Below are 17764 nucleotides of genomic sequence, written 5' to 3' on the forward strand. Positions count from 1 at the left end.
AAAAAAATAGTTATGATATGTCTTGAAAATCAATGCACAATATTTATTATATGTAAGTCAATAGAAGGTGAAAAAAGAAATAGATGTCGAAAGGCAACGAGTGCATCATAGAAGATTACGAAAATTTGATTGTTAAAAGTGTTTGAAAATAAATTTCTAAAACTTAGAAAGATAATGCATATGACTAAGGTAAAATCTTTGAGATATCATTCATTATGTGAAATGAATGAGTTCTTAGAAAAAAAATATGACATACATTAATTATTAAACAGATTATTAGATTCAAAGTTGGGTTTAACCGTTTGGCCATGTAATCATTGAAAGTGAAATAAGATACGTACATTAATGACTTAGTCGAGAATTCTCTTATGATACGTTGCACTTGCTTCGATGGGTGAAACAAGCTCCCTAAAGACGTTATAACAATATGGTACTTTTACACAAAATAATATTCCTGAAACTTGGTATATTCGTATTTTATATAGAATGATGTTATGTTCGTATCAATATTTAATCATAAATAGTATATACATTTCTATCAACAATCGATAACTAACGTTAAATCTCTTTAAGAAATGTTTTCATGAAATATCAATAAGAAATAAACTCTTTTAGAGATAAAAGATCATGGGATGCTCATCAATACAGTTTATTCTTCCCGCGAAATTTTTTAGTGATCTTTGTTACCTTGTAATATATATCAAATCATTTATTTAACAAAGAAACATTATCGTCAACGATATATATATTGTATATCGCTTCGTAAAATAAGTTTAATGTTTATATAGATTTATCTTTAAAATTTGAATTATTATATTTATGTTCAAATATTTATCTTTTAAGTTTTATATTTTATGCTCAAAATATCATATTAATAAAAGAGACTTTAAATTAAAATTCTGCACAACGCGCGAGTACATATCTAGTATAAGTAACGTTGGAGTTTCTATTTTTGAATATTTTATCGATATATTCATCGCAAAAGTACTTGTAATAGTATTATTATTTAATAAAGCATACTATGAAATTAGGTTTATTTATTATTTTAGTATTGCCCCCATTGAAAATACTTCCCCGAATTCATCACTAGTGACATATATATATATATGATTAAACAAGAAACTAGAGTGACTGGGAAATCTTGATAGGCAGTCCTTTGGGGAAGTGAGGTAGTGGTGCACGGATGAAATCGAATTCTTGGGCCAGTGAGAAATCATATTTGGTTACAAGATGATGAATGAAGATAGAAATTTGGAGTCTCGCAAACTCCGTGCCGACACATTGCCTCACTCCTCCTCCAAATACCATGAACGTCTTAGATCCAGACCGCAACTCTTTCCCCTGTCCATATATGTTCATTAATTTGAGTTATAATAGTCATGTTTTTGTTTACAAAAACAAGAGTAAGTAAAAGTTTATACCTCCCATCTCCATGGATTGAACTCCAAAGGATTCTCATAAATCTCATGATTGAAATGGACGGCTGGAGGTATAACCGCCACAATCCAGCCCGCTGGAATTGTGTATCCTGTTGTACCAAATAATTCTCCATCAATCTCAACAACTTTTTTTTGTTTTGGTCAACAATCTTGACTTTAAAGTATAATATAGAATAGATTTTTGACTTTGAGTGATACTTGCCTTTGATTTCGACATCGTTCACAGCCTTCCTATACATTATAGGAGCCATGTTTGCCATTCGAAGAGTCTCATTGATCACCTGCATGAGTCATAATATATAAAACATTGACGCCTTACTTATAAAGTTACTTTAATGTAATATTTTCATTTTCATTTAAGTTATAATAGAAAAATAAGTTTAAATATAGAATTAAAAATTGAAATAATGTATGTGTTAACAAATTTGACTGATTTAAACACTTAAAAAATTTAGGAAGAGAGAGAAGAAAAAAAATACTAAAATAATTTAGATAATTTTATATTATTCAAATTGGGGATATTTAGATAATAGTGTATGTTTTATGATAAAATGTTTAAAATAGTTATTATTATTATTATTATTATTATTATTATTATTATTATTAATACATATATATATATATATATATATATATTATTTTTAAAGTACATTTTTAGCGGATGGGCAAAATGCATTTGGATACAATGAATATCTGACCCGTTTACAAATTTTGCTCATAAAAAATTTGTTTGGGTTGGGTTATATTTAACCCAACTCATACACCGGATATTCTTTTTTTTTTGTCAACAGAAAATTTTTTTTTAATAATTTAGATATTCTATATTTAATAATTTAGATATTTAGAAGATTTCATTAAGATTTAGAATTATGATTCAATCATCTTTGTTTGATTTGGTTTTAACTGTTTTGAATCATCATATAATACATAATAGTAAAAAAATCAATTTTTTCTGTATATATTGTGATTCAAAATTTTAAAAACGGACATATATTATCTAATTGACGAAAAAATGTGTGTTTAACGTTCCACATCGACTAAAATATTTAGAAAATGATTAAGAATCATATCATAAATAAGATCAATATTAATACAATAAATGAGTTTTTTGGCGGAACGGATTTGGCGAGACAGGTTTTTGAATCAACAATAATAAAAAATTAAAATATCATTAATCCGCCGCTTTAATACGGATTAAATCCTTAATTGTTTTTAATACCACCAACACTAGAAATATCAAATCAGTCTCATTTAGAAAACATTGTATAAAACCAAAAATTACTTAATAACAATTGTAAACTATAAATTATAAATGTCTTAGAGAATGATAATATTTGCAAACGTTTTTATATAATAAATAATCGTTAAATTTTTAAAATTACTACTTTTAGAAAACAAATCACGGGACGAGTTAAAAAATTACAGAACGGGTTATATTTCGGAAAATGTTTATATAGTGGACGAGTTTGAGTTAATATTTATAAAATTTTAAAATATCATTAAAATGCTGCTTTAATACATATTAGTTTATTAAAATATAACTATCCTAGAGAATGATATAATTTGTAAATTTTTATATATAATAAATAATTATTAAATTTTAAAATCATTATTTTTAGAAAACAAATCACGGGAGGGTTAAAAAACTACGGGAAAAGTTTGAATCAATATTTATAAAATTTTAAAATATCATTAACATGCCGCTTTAATACGGATTATATCCTCAGTTTATTTGGTGGTATACTGTTACTTAATAACAATTGTAAACTATAAAATTAAATATTTTATAAGGAGATACAATTTACAAAAATTTATATACTAACTTTAAAAAATAAATCTAGTATATATATATATATATATATATATAACAAAACTTTTTTTTGTCAAAGGTTTTTTTTAACCAGGTTGTCCGGGCCCCACCACTGGTGGTCCCGACTAGCACCGTATTGGGCATTGCCCTCAACCCTCAAGTGTGGTCCTGGTGGCCTTACATACCGAGTTCACGATATCCCATCGCTAAGGGTGTGGCAGTGGCCAAATAGGGTAAAATCCAGAAGTGTCGCGCTTGCAGGGAGTCGATCTCTGGCCTGGACCAACAGAATCGCTCATCTGCAAGTGGAAAGCACTGGACCACCACCACTTGGTTTATATATAACAAAACTTACCATGTTAGTGAAAGTCATGTGGTGTCTGTATTCTTCCCAGCCAACTCCAGCTTCTTTATCATTTCTATTTTGAAGGATGGCCTCATGCTCTCTCTGCCAAATTTTAAATAAACATATCAGCCCCTATCCATATGCTTCTTTTTGTTCTTCTTCGTCATATCAATGACTTTTTTGGGGCTTTCTGGATTATACATATATATATATATATGCACACATATATATATATATATATGCACATATATATATATATATTATTTTATTTTATATTTGTATTTTTACCTTCAACTCTGCGAGAGCTTTATGGTTTTCGGCAAGAAATTTGATGGCCAAGCTAGTAACGGAAGAGGTTGATTCTTTAGCGACTACCAGAATAGCGAAGATGAGATTTATAGCACCTTCTTCATTAAAAATGACCTCTTCTTTCTCCCCCTCTTCTACCATTGTGTCGAGGAAGTCTCCGCACATTTCTCTGGACGCTTTCCTCCTCATAAAAACGTCCTTTATCACCTGCAGTGCGTCTCTTCGGGCCTAGATGGAAGCCATTGAGATAACATTATCATATTAAGCATATAATAAATCTAAATAATAGAAATCCTTAATTAAGAAACTAAAGAACTTACAATAAAGACTTTGAAGATAGAAATCCATGTCGTAAGCTTTAACGGTGACTGAAACCATTCAGATCCTAGGGACATTATATTGTCCACAAGATTTGTTTGTGTTTCTGGTTTGAGGTTACTTATTATCTTCGGGGTCAGGTGTGCCATTATCAACTGCACATAAACGTTAAAGATTGTTAGTACTGAGAAGTATCAATTAATAAAACTGTACAGAAAAAAAAAAAAAAAAAAAAAAAAAAAAAAAAAAAAAAAACTAAAAATTATGCAAGTACGCTTTCAACTGTCTCCTTAGCATTGAAGCTACCCTGGCTAGCCTTTGATTTAAGATGCTCATAGGTCACTCTGTCTATTTCTCCAATCAGCTTTTTTTTTAAGGCCTCAGAGCCAATATGTTGAAGACTGACTTGTTTGACGTGCTTGTGGATGTTCCCATGTTTGAGGAACACGTTTTCTTTTCCAAATGGCTTTACAAAGGCTTCTGGATAGCTAAACACAAAAGACTTGTTCTCTTGTCGGAAAACCTCAAAGATGATATCAGGTTCTGTCAAAACCACGGTGTTGGATCCGAAAATGTTGGTCCGAAACAATGGCCCGTACCTGAAAATATTGACTTTATTATACAAGCTGGTATCCTTTCGTTATATAAAAAATATATAAAGAAAAAGATTGTTATCTGACTTTAACATCCTCTTCTTGACAAAGGGTGAGATCTCGTATAATCCATGGGGCTCAAAGAAGTTGCATGTCTCTCCGATGATCGGTAAACCCATTGATCCCGGAGGTAACTTGCCATTGCACTTCGGGTTCGACCACCGGTATAACCATTTGCTAATCACAACAACTGCTACAGTTATGACCCACACCGCAGCGGACCAGACGAAGCTCATTTGGTTTTGCCTTTGAAGTTTGAAGAGCCACCACTTCGGATCTTTGTTAATCTTCAATCGAGGTGGGAATCCTACAGTCAATATAACAAACAAAAAGTATACAACGACTGCTTAACCTACCTTTGGATTAATTGTCTCGTGACATTTTTCATTAGACTATAGTATTCGGCAAAAGTTCAATTTGAAATAGTTTTATGAAGAAGGTTGTAACCACCGTTTTCGGGACCATTAGCTAACACACAAAAATTATATATATAAATATATATATTATAGTTATATTCTTTGCAAACGTATTCTCAAGATATAGGGTTTGAATGTTAACTTCATACGGCTTTTGTTTGGGGTATATCACTTTGACAGTTATCAATCACAAAAGAAATATCAAAAGTTTTACTAAAACAACTATTTTTAATTTTTTTGTACATCTTTCATGTACCACTGTTTTGTATTGTTTTGCATTATTCCGTAAAAAATTATCGTTTCAGCTTACAACTATTGTACAGCTTTGTGTTACCAATGAGAGCTATATATTTACACATTTACAACTAAATCATAACCCGTGCTGGAACAGCACAGATGAAATTTTAATTTTTAAATATTTATATAAAGTTGGATTATTGTTTGTTTTATAGTACAATTTTAATAATTCTTTACATAATACAATGACATATAAGGATTTTTTATTTTATTTTGTTTGATGAGAAAATATTAGGGGTGGGGTACGATTTTTTGGTTTAGCGTATGTAATTCGGTTTAGTTACAGTTCGATTTTTACGGTTTTTTACGTTTTTTGGTTAAAAATAAAATGTATGTATTTGATATATGCTAGTAGTAAGTGAAAAAAAATTATGTATAAAATAAGATTAAATTCAACCCGTGCATACCTATATTTTTATTTTAGAATCCCAATAAAAAATTGTGTGCACAATCCATCATTCATTATTTTCATATATACTTATAGAATCAAAATTTTAAATATTTAGAGGTGTCAAACCTTATTTAACTCATCTCATCATATAATCTTAACATGGTTTCGGTTATAAAGATCATAACTCTTTTTATCATATAATACATTACATTTAACCTGCTACTTGCTATAAATCTTTTAAATATTTATGATTTGAAAAATGAAATTATAATATTTATAAGTTTTATCTTTCGATTTATTAAATATTTATGATATTCTTTAAAATATTATATTAAACTATTTTTAAATTTTTCCAAATTAAAATATTTTTTTATTTTTTATAGTAGAATATAAAATTAAGAATTTTTTAAAAATAATTTTATGAACTTAAATATAAATATTCAAATAGTTATAAGGATCATAACTCATTTCATCATATAATACATTATATTTAACCCACCGTCTATTATAAATATTTTTTAAATATATATGTTTTAAGAAAACCAAATTAGTGTATGTATAATTTTTTAATTTTTTTATTTATTAAGTATTGATGATATTTTTTTTTAAATATTAAGTAAGACTATTTTTAAATATTCCAAATTAAAATATTTAAAATTTTATCGTAGTATATAAAATTAAATATTTTTTAAAAATATATGAAATTGAATATAATTACTTAAATTCTGACCCGTTATTCAGGCGAAATTTTTGTTGAATTTATTTTTGTTTAAAAGAAATATATTATCCAAGTCTAAATTTTTGACTCGTTAAATTTTTTTTTTCATAAATTGAATAATTTATATTCATTTTTAAAAATTCAAATTATGGCATATGCGGAAAAAATCCATTTTTTATTGTTATATGGATGATATGATGATTTATTTGTTTCACAATAATAGAATCATATAAAGATGAGAGGTGAAATATAATGATTAATAACAAATTAATAAGGTAAGTTAGATATCAAATCTTATATATTCATTTTGATTGGTCTATGAAAATAATAATAATAATGTATTTTTCGATTTTATAATTAAATTAAATTAATTAAATTGTATAAATTGACTTGTTTATCCTTAATAAGTTGAATTAATTTACTCTTTGAAATTTTATCTCTAATGGCATTCTTAAGTAAATTTTTACAAAAAGAAAGGTTAGTTAAAGGTATCCTATAAAGTATACTCCCCAAATAATAGTATAGGATACATGATTATTTTATTTTAAATTATAGCACTACAACACACTAAATTGAATATTAGAAAAATTGGGTATGTATACATACATAATTTTTCTTTTTTTAAATAATTCATTCAATAAAAGGAAATACACGGCTTAAGAAGCCCAAAACGCCCAGCAAAGAGAAACAACATTTAAATTTTCTAAATAAATATGAGAGAATTTAAAACATAGCAAAGCAAATTTAAATTCATGTAAATTCAGATGGATTAAAGCGTCAGGCTCAGGCCTAGGGAATCTCTAAACCCAACAAGTGAACTACTCAGACATGATCATCAAAGCAATAAAAATGTTTTGAATAGAAAGCATAAAGAAAATCAGAGAAGAGAATAGAGATTAGAAGGATCTTCTCCTCTCTATAGGGTTTTGAATTCTGAAACAAAGCTCTCTCCATTTATCTTTTAAAGGGTTCAAACTCTTAAAGAATTCAAAGTAAAAATCAAAACAATACTTAATAAAAGCTTGATAGGTCTAAACAATGACCCTTAAATCTATTTATTTGTTCTCAAAAACGTGCAGGGACTAATAATATAAATAGGGAAGTTTCTTTAGGCAATTATGTAGTCTTCAAATCTTTCAACCGTCAAGACTACTTGGTGGGCCGCGAACGGTGTCGATCGACACTGATGCCACGGTCTGATTCCAAATTTGTCTCTTCAGCTTTTATTTCCGGTTTTGCTCCAAAATGCTCTCTTATCTCCAAATATATCCGGTCACGAAAATACCTGAAAAGACTCCAAAACCAATACATATATCATTGTTAAATACCGTGTAACCCATGATATATCAGACCACCATATTTCCTAAAACCGACGTATTATAATTATTTTAGTGTTTAAAGTGTTAATATTGGTTAAATACATATATATATATATATTTTTAATTATAGAGTGAAACTTACTTTTTATTATAACCTAAATAATATGTGACCAAGATTTCACTAATTAACTTAATAACTACTACATTAGTGTTTATACATTACGACTCATGCATGTGATCAATGAAAATCTTCGAATGGCAAACATAGTTCTATAATGTACAGAAAGGGCGTGAACGGTATCGAAATCAAAGGCATGTATCATTCCTGTTCATGATGTTCGGAGATAGAGTTTGCGAGGCTTTAGATTTCAATCTTCACTCATTATTTATAACAAATACGATTTCTCATTGGCCCAAGAATTATAGTTCATACTCTTCCCAAGGGACTGGCTATCAAGGTTATCTATCCAATTTTTCAACAAACTTGTTCAGTCATATATGTAATTAGGCTTAAATCCACGAAGTAAATATAAATGTTAAATATAAATCAAATATCATATTATATCATGTAACTTTAATGTTACAAAACTTTTCAATTATTACCTATAATGTCAAAATAAATTTGGGAGAATCAATCTATTTTTGTTCTCCAAAAATGTTTGGTGACCATATTATGTTGAGGATAAATTTATTTTAATTTTCTGATGTAGTTTGAATTGTCAATTTGTTTCTTCAATTTATGGATCGTTGTGCGCTTATCGTCAAAATTGTTTTTTGCTAAGCACGTTACTATTATTTTTTCCAACAAATTTGACTGATTCAGGAAAACTAATGCTGCGAAATATTGTTTACATTGGTGATAATATACGGTTGGATACAAACATTTCATGCCAAGTTATCTGCTTTTACATTCGTACTTCGAAGAACTAACGATAAACAAAAATAATCAAACTCATATTTGTTGTTCTAAAATACCTCCAAGTATGTAGAGAAAGCTGGCTAAACTGTCAGGAAAGACACTATATTCACCATATCATAGCAATGTGTAAAGAAGACTACTTCACACTTGTTTAGGCCAATCGTACATCTCACTACCCATACAAAGACTTCCACTTCTGTATGTAGAAATGTGAGACTTCATCGAAGGTTGACAGCGTCCTTGTTGGACTGTTATCATTTAATATTATGCAAAACTATCCCATTCCGAAAAATTTATCACTCTCATTCAAGAACTATCAATGAAAAAATAATTTTGGTTAACACCTAACGTTTTTTTTAATATTAATTTTGTTTAGTCAAATATCGATTAACATTATTGTTTCAAATGTCATTAAAATAGAAAATTTGTTGGTTGGTCTTTGCATCTTGAGTCAATAATGATTAAACAGAAATTAATATTAAAAGCAGTGGATAGGTCAGTATTAGATCAACATTTAGTCAATATCGAATAAAAATCTGAAAATATCTGATCATATTATATTAGCATAAGATCAATCATTTCACGTCATAAATTATAAAATGGAACATGAATTTTTTTCCTAGTTTTCATATCGTAATAAGATCATATTACGATCTTATGATTTGATTTCAATGTTAATTTTTCCATTATGAAATTCAACGCTTTCTTTTATTAACACCTTGCTGTCACGACACGTATTATTAAGACGGTTAGTGATTGGTGAAGCCCGTGACATAACACCTTTTTAATATTAATTTTGTTTAATCAATATCGATTTTATATACAATTAACATTAATGAGTCAAATGTCCTCAAACAGAAAATTGAAAAAAGAATGACCGTCTAATAAGTGGTTTGACTAGATCAACAATATTATATTAGCATTATTCTTTTCAATTAGAACACTAAATCAAGAATATGCTATTAACAACCTAAAAATATTTTTTTTTTTTTTACTAATATTATATTAGTAACTTAGTATAATAAGATCAATCATATCACGTGACAGATTATAAAATGGTTTTTTTTTCTCCCTTTTTTTAACCTCTGCAACTTCCATGAGACTGTAAACACATAATACAAAAGGTCTACCAACCATGCAACGTGGTTTTTTTTATAGTCTGATACGATACGATACGATACGATATGATTGTCAGATCGTAATAACTGATTGCATCTTGACTCTTTGGGATTGAATTAAAATGCAATCATTTCACGTAATAGACTATGAAATGCTACTTGACAGATTATTAAAATGCAATCATTTCATACACAGTTCCGTTCTAGACAAACAGGCTATACACCTGTCTAAAACAATCAATTTATTTTGAAATTTTGAGGACCACCATATTAATTTGCTCAACAACTAAACGCATTAACGATTACCAATCTGTTCGGTTTTAGGCTTCCATATGACTTCAAAACAAGCCTTTTCAGCATTTTTAGTTATTCTTCGTTCCTGCTTTAGGTCCATATACTGCAGCTAGAACTTTTGTATCCCATATATATGAAAGTTGGCCAACTCTCTCCATATGAGTGACACGTCAGCACTTAAAAGAGTGCCAAATGTCCAGATAGAATTTAAAGCTAAAAACCGGTGTTTTTACGCCTGACCCAAACCATCTGGTCCGACCAGTTAATGCGCGACCCAGACACTTCTCCGGTTTAGGTTTACTATTAATATCCGTCAATTTTAAAACCAGAAAAAAACCATAAAAACCTGCCATTAACCCGCGATCCAGTGAATTGGTTGAACCGGCCGAGCCTGGGTTAACAGAATTCATTTGATAATGTTTTTTTTTGTAGAAAATATAATGTTTTTGGTTTTTAGTGTATTCACTATTCAATTATTTTAAGAACTTTTTTAATTCTTCGATTTTCTCAAACGGTTTTTGTTGGATTTAAAAATTTTAATCACTCTAATATTATTGTTAGACTTTATATTTTGTTAAACATGGTATGATTAATTTTCTTTTTTATAATTATAAAACTATATAATCTCTAAAAATATTAAATACATTAAACAAATTTGAATCAGTTGACCCGTGGTCGAACCTGGTTGACCCAATGACTCAGTGAGTCAAAAGGTAGTCCGATTCACCATTCGGGTCGGGTTTAAAAATATAAAGTTAAGTTTTACCTTTCATTAATCAATACACTTTTACCACTTAGATTTCATATTATCATGACCGTTAAACTTCTCCTCTATCATTTTAAAACATCGACTCTTCATAAGCCATCATTCCCAAAGCTAAAATAAGTTTTACACTCCATAACCTCATAGCTAGCTTTATATGCACCAAATAGTTAAAGGTAAGTTTATCAAGGAGTTTGTAAGGTTATTATAAACGTTTATATCTACATTGTTTTACTAACATTAATATTGTTCTAACACTTAACTGATCAAAATGCACAAGGAAAAAAGAAAACATGAATAGAATAAATTGTAGCACACAACGTCATTCATTTTTGTTCTTACACCTTCTTATCCATACAAAATAAAATTGGGTGTATGTTTGTTGTAGTTAAATTGAACAAAGTGATTGATTGTAGGTTCTATGTGGCAAACAGTAGTTTCATGAATTGGCTTGAATACATGAAGCTGAGTTCTTGGGTTTAGAGACAAAGTTAGCAGAAGGTTTAATTAATAGAAACACAACCATAAGCAATATTATTCTTCTTTCGGGTTATAGATGAGGTTCAAATTATTTTGGTGAAAGAGAAAACTCGTGATGTTGTTTTACCTCAAACTAAAGTGCACAAGTAAAAAAAAATCCATGGCAATGTTGACAATATGATGATAAGAACATATCATACATTGATGACCTTTTCTTATTTTGAATTCTCTTAATTCTCTCACAAACTTAAGAACTCTATTTTAATCTATAATTTGTACTTGTGAATTTTACGAAATTTATGAATTATATGATATAAAATTTAATAGCTTTCATACTTTCATATGAAAGTAATTTCAAAAATCTACAAGTTCCTAGAATAAATGAAAACTAAAAATAATACTGTAAAACATCATAGCTAAACATAAGCCCGCGCGTAGCGTGAAAACTCACCTAGTAATAAATGATGGTTGGTCATCTTTTTTTTTTTGGTAACATGGTTGGTCATATTGCGTATTCAGAATTGAATTATGAATAAAATGCAATAATATAGCAAGACAGATTATAAATTGCAACGTGATAGATTATTATAAAATGGAACGCTATTTTTTTTTTATCATTTCCAGATCGTCATAAGATCATGTGATTGCTAAATTGAATCGTTATAACTAAACTATATCAGTTATAATAATGATGTTGACTACGCATCTTGTCTCTTGGGAAATGAAAGAGGGGAAGTGGCATTAGTAAACTTCTTTAAATTAGTGGGTTCTTTAAAAAATATTAATAAATTAACAAATTTTTAAGTTTAAATTCATAATTTAATCAAGTGTGAATAGTTCAACTGGTATAATTTTGGACAAAGTTTAGAAATCGCCGGATCAAATAACATTTGGATGAGTACCGTATAAACATGTTATTGTCCCTAATATGAGGGGATGTACGTTTAGCGCCTCGATCGACACTACTAGTGAGCATCTATATCTTCTCTCGGGCCCGCCAAGGCCCTACCCTTGTCCGGCAGCTGGTACGCTACTTCTACTTCCGAGAAACTTTAAATACTTGTTTACCAATTCTATAAATCACCACATGATATTTCCCCGTATTTTTTATCATTCACACGATTCTGACAATCACTTTCTAGAAAATCATCCATTGAAATACTATATTTCCTATAAATCTAAAATCATCTTATATATATATATATATATATATATATATCATTTCACGTGATATATTATAAAATGCAACATGATTGAACAGTTTTCCTATCGTAATCAGATAATATTCTGATCTTCTTATATGATTTCAATGTTGATTTTCCCATTATAAAATGCAACGTGATTTGTTTATAGTTTTCACACTTAATGGGGTTTTCAATACTATTTGTTTAATCAATATCGATTATACGATTCACATCAATGAATCAACAAATGTAAACGAAAGAGAAAATGTGAAAATATACTTTTATCTTTTTTTGGTAAAATACTTATATCTTAATAATATATTTTTCTATAATATTTTCGAAGCACAATTGTTAGCGGATGAGTTAAATTATAATCCCTCAAATTTGATATCTGATTCGGATATTCTATACTTAACATGGATCGGGTCAAAAAATATCCAAAACTATGAACCAAATATACCATATTTAATTATATATATTTAAAATTGGTTAAGATTTAAAATTATGATTCTTCTATCATCTTTATTTGATTTGTTTTTAACTGTTTTGTCTCATCATAGTATACATAAAGTTAAGAAATTTTAAAAAGGGACATATAGTACCTAATTAATAAAAAATGTGTATTCAACATCCCACATCGGCTAAAATATTAGACAATGATAATAAGTCATATTATAAATAAGATTAAAATGAATCCAACTCCGAATGAGCAGAAAGCTTAACCTACCAAGCATTCAAATTTAAAAGTATGTATATGGACATACGGTTTATTTCGGTTTTTCAGTATAACTGTTTAATTTTACAGGAAATATTAAATTTTAAAAAACATTAAACTCTTAAATATTATAATTGATATTTTAAAAATCAGCAAAAAAGTTTATAATATTATGTACATTGAAAAAATAACACAGGACGAGTTATATTGTGGAACGGGTTATATGGCGGGAAGGGTTATATAGAAGGACGGGTTTAAATCAATAATGATAAAAACTTAAAATATCATTAATCCGATGCAATACGGGTTATATTCTTATTTTATTATTTTTTAAAACACCAAAATTAGATATATCGATGTATATGATAGTATAAAATAAAAATTATGACCTGATATACCATTACTTAATAACAATTGTAAACTATAAAATATAAATGTTTTATAAAATGATACAATTTACAAATTTTATATATAATACATAACCATAAAATTTTAAAAATCACTACGTTTAAAAAATATGTTGTCCCGCGCGTATTATAATAATAAGTGATGGTTGGTCATCTTACGTCTTGAGGATTGAATTATGAATAAAATGCAATAATTTAGCATGAAAGATATAAATTGCAACGTGATAGATTATTATAAAATGGAACGCTATTGTCTTTTATCATTTCCAGATCGTCATAAGAACATGTGATTGCTAAATCGAATCGTAATAACTCAAATATATCAGTTATAATAACAAATGATGTTTTGTCTTCGCATCCTGTCTCTTGGGACATGAAACAAGGGAGGTGGCATCGGTAAACTTCTTTAAATTAGTGGATTCTTCAAAAATTATTAATAAATTAACAATTATTTAAGTTTAAATTCATAATTTAATCAAGTGTACAAATATTAAAAAAAGATATTTCTTATAGGTTATTGTACCAAAAAAAAACATTAAGTCACATATTTTTGCAATATTTTACCCTTCACCTCTAAAAATGCAGAATAAGCCTGTGAAATTAAAAATAATACGCAACATAGTCCTTATACATATATATGTCTCTCTACGGTTATGTGTATTACTATGTTTATCTAACATTCATGTCTTTTAAACACTATTTAATTTTTTTCCTATTTTTACATAACTAGTTCTAATGAGTTATAGTTTCAAAATAAATCTCATAAAAACATTGGAATATCAAGTCTCTTTATCATATCTTTTTTTTTGCATTAAAAACTATTTTTAATGTATTTTTGTTATAAAAAAAAAACTTAAGATTAAATATGCTATATTTTGTAGTATATAATTCATGTTGACAAAAAAAATGTAGTGTATAATTACTAAAAATATAAAATATATACTAATAATAACAATCTGAATATATACCTCAAAGAAGTTGCATGTCTCTCCGATGATCGGTAAACCCATTGATCCCGGAGGTAACTTGCCATTGCACTTCGGGTTCGACCACCGGTATAACCATTTGCTAATCACAACAACTGCTACAGTTATGACCCACACCGCAGCGGACCAGACGAAGCTCATTTGGTTTTGCCTTTGAAGTTTGAAGAGCCACCACTTCGGATCATTGTTAATCTTCAATCGAGGTGGGAATCCTACAGTCAATATAACAAACAAAAAGTATACAACGACTGCTTAACCTACCTTTGGATTAATTGTCTCGTGACATTTTTCATTAGACTATAGTATTCGGCAAAAGTTCAATTTGAAATAGTTTTATGAAGAAGGTTGTAACCACCGTTTTCGGGACCATTAGCTAACACACAAAAATTATATATATAAATATATATATTATAGTTATATTCTTTGCAAACGTATTCTCAAGATATAGGGTTTGAATGTTAACTTCATACGGCTTTTGTTTGGGGTATATCACTTTGACAGTTATCAATCACAAAAGAAATATCAAAAGTTTTACTAAAACAATTATTTTTAATTTTTTTGTACATCTTTCATGTACCACTGTTTTGTATTGTTTTGCATTATTCTGTAAAAACTTATCGTTTCAGCTTACAACTATTGTACAGATTTGTGTTACCAATGAGAGCTATATATTTACACATTTACAACTAAATCATAACCCGTGCTGGAACAGCACAGATGAAATTTTAATTTTTAAATATTTATATAAAGTTGGATTATTGTTTGTTTTATAGTACAATTTTAATAATTCTTTACATAATACAATGAAATATAAGGATTTTTTATTTTATTTTGTTTGATGAGAAAATATTAGGGGTGGGGTACGATTTTTTGGTTTAGCGTATGTAATTCGGTTTAGTTACAGTTCAATTTTTACGGTTTTTTACGTTTTTTGGTTAAAAATAAAATGTATGTATTTGATATATGCTAGTAGTAAGTGAAAAAAAATTATGTATATAATAAGATTAAATTCAACCCGTGCATACCTATATTTTTATTTTAGAATCCCAATAAAAAATTGTGTGCACAATCCATCATTCATTATTTTCATATATACTTATAGAATCAAAATTTTAAATATTTAGAGGTGCAAACCTTATTTAACTCATCTCATCATATAATCTTAACATGGTTTCGGTTATAAAGATCATAACTCTTTTTATCATATAATACATTACATTTAACCTGCTACTTGCTATAAATCTTTTAAATATTTATGATTTGAAAAATGAAATTAGAATATTTATAAGTTTTATCTTTCGATTTATTAAATATTTATGATATTCTTTAAAATATTATATTAAGCTATTTTTAAATTTTTCCAAATTAAAATATTTTTTTATTTTTTATAGTAGAATATAAAATTAAGAATTTTTTAAAAATAATTTTATGAACTTAAATATAAATATTCAAATAGTTATAAGGATCATAACTCATTTCATCATATAATACATTATATTTAACCCACTGTCTATTATAAATATTTTTTAAATATATATGTTTTAAGAAAACCAAATTAGTGTATGTATAATTTTTTAATTTTTTTATTTATTAAGTATTGATGATATTTGTTTTTAAATATTAAGTAAAACTATTTTTAAATATTCCAAATTAAAATATTTAAAATTTTATCGTAGTATATAAAATTAAATATTTTTTAAAAATATATGAAATTGAATATAATTACTTAAATTCTGACCCGTTATTCAGGCGAAATTTTTGTTGAATTTATTTTTGTTTAAAAGAAATATATTATCCAAGTCTAAATTTTTGACTCCTTAAATTTTTTTTTTCATAAATTGAATAATTTATATTCATTTTTAAAAATTCAAATTATGGCATATGCGGAAAAAATCCATTTTTTATTGTTATATGGATGATATGATGATTTATTTGTTTCACAATAATAGAATCATATAAAGATGAGAGGTGAAATATAATGATTAATAACAAATTAATAAGGTAAGTTAGATATCAAATCTTATATATTCATTTTGATTGGTCTATGAAAATAATAATAATAATGTATTTTTCGATTTTATAATTAAATTAAATTAATTAAATTGTATAAATTGACTTGTTTATCCTTAATAAGTTGAATTAATTTACTCTTTGAAATTTTATCTCTAATGGCATTCTTAAGTAAATTTTTACAAAAAGAAAGGTTAGTTAAAGGTATCCTATAAAGTATACTCCCCAAATAATAGTATAGGATACATGATTATTTTATTTTAAATTATAGCACTACAACACACTAAATTGAATATTAGAAAAATTGGGTATGTATACATACATAATTTTTCTTTTTTTAAATAATTCATTCAATAAAAGGAAATACACGGCTTAAGAAGCCCAAAACGCCCAGCAAAGAGAAACAACATTTAAATTTTCTAAATAAATATGAGAGAATTTAAAACATAGCAAAGCAAATTTAAATTCATGTAAATTCAGATGGATTAAAGCGTCAGGCTCAGGCCTAGGGAATCTCTAAACCCAACAAGTGAACTACTCAGACATGATCATCAAAGCAATAAAAATGTTTTGAATAGAAAGCATAAAGAAAATCAGAGAAGAGAATAGAGATTAGAAGGATCTTCTCCTCTCTATAGGGTTTTGAATTCTGAAACAAAGCTCTCTCCATTTATCTTTTAAAGGGCTCAAACTCTTAAAGAATTCAAAGTAAAAATCAAAACAATACTTAATAAAAGCTTGATAGGTCTAAACAATGACCCTTAAATCTATTTATTTGTTCTCAAAAACGTGCAGGGACTAATAATATAAATAGGGAAGTTTCTTTGGGCAATTCTCTAGTCTTCAAATCTTTCAACCGTCAAGACTTCTTG

At 27.6% G+C, this 17764-nt stretch overlaps 1 protein-coding gene across 2 annotated transcripts; it reads right to left on the bottom strand.

Annotated features, from left to right (window-relative positions):
* Positions 1-1020: 1020 nt before the first annotated feature.
* LOC9299916 (cytochrome P450 708A2) lies at positions 1021-15228 on the bottom strand. 2 transcript variants are annotated; one of them, XM_021023334.1, is made up of 9 exons: positions 14865-15228; positions 4903-4952; positions 4497-4821; positions 4225-4377; positions 3884-4132; positions 3605-3697; positions 1642-1720; positions 1422-1528; positions 1023-1341 (listed from the first exon to the last, which is right to left on the bottom strand). In XM_021023334.1, the coding sequence occupies exons 1-9, from the start codon at positions 15021-15023 to the stop codon at positions 1123-1125; spliced, it is 1434 nt and encodes a 477-aa protein (XP_020878993.1). In that variant the 5' UTR covers positions 15024-15228; the 3' UTR covers positions 1023-1122. The 2 variants fall into 2 exon arrangements, with proteins under 2 accessions (XP_002865585.1, XP_020878993.1); XM_002865539.2 differs by lacking the exon at positions 14865-15228 and having other exon boundaries at positions 1021-1341; positions 4903-5316.
* Between the last annotated feature and the right edge of the window lie 2536 nt (positions 15229-17764).

This window comes from Arabidopsis lyrata (genome assembly GCF_000004255.2).
Source record: "Arabidopsis lyrata subsp. lyrata unplaced genomic scaffold ARALYscaffold_8, whole genome shotgun sequence".
Lineage (NCBI taxonomy): Eukaryota > Viridiplantae > Streptophyta > Magnoliopsida > Brassicales > Brassicaceae > Arabidopsis > Arabidopsis lyrata.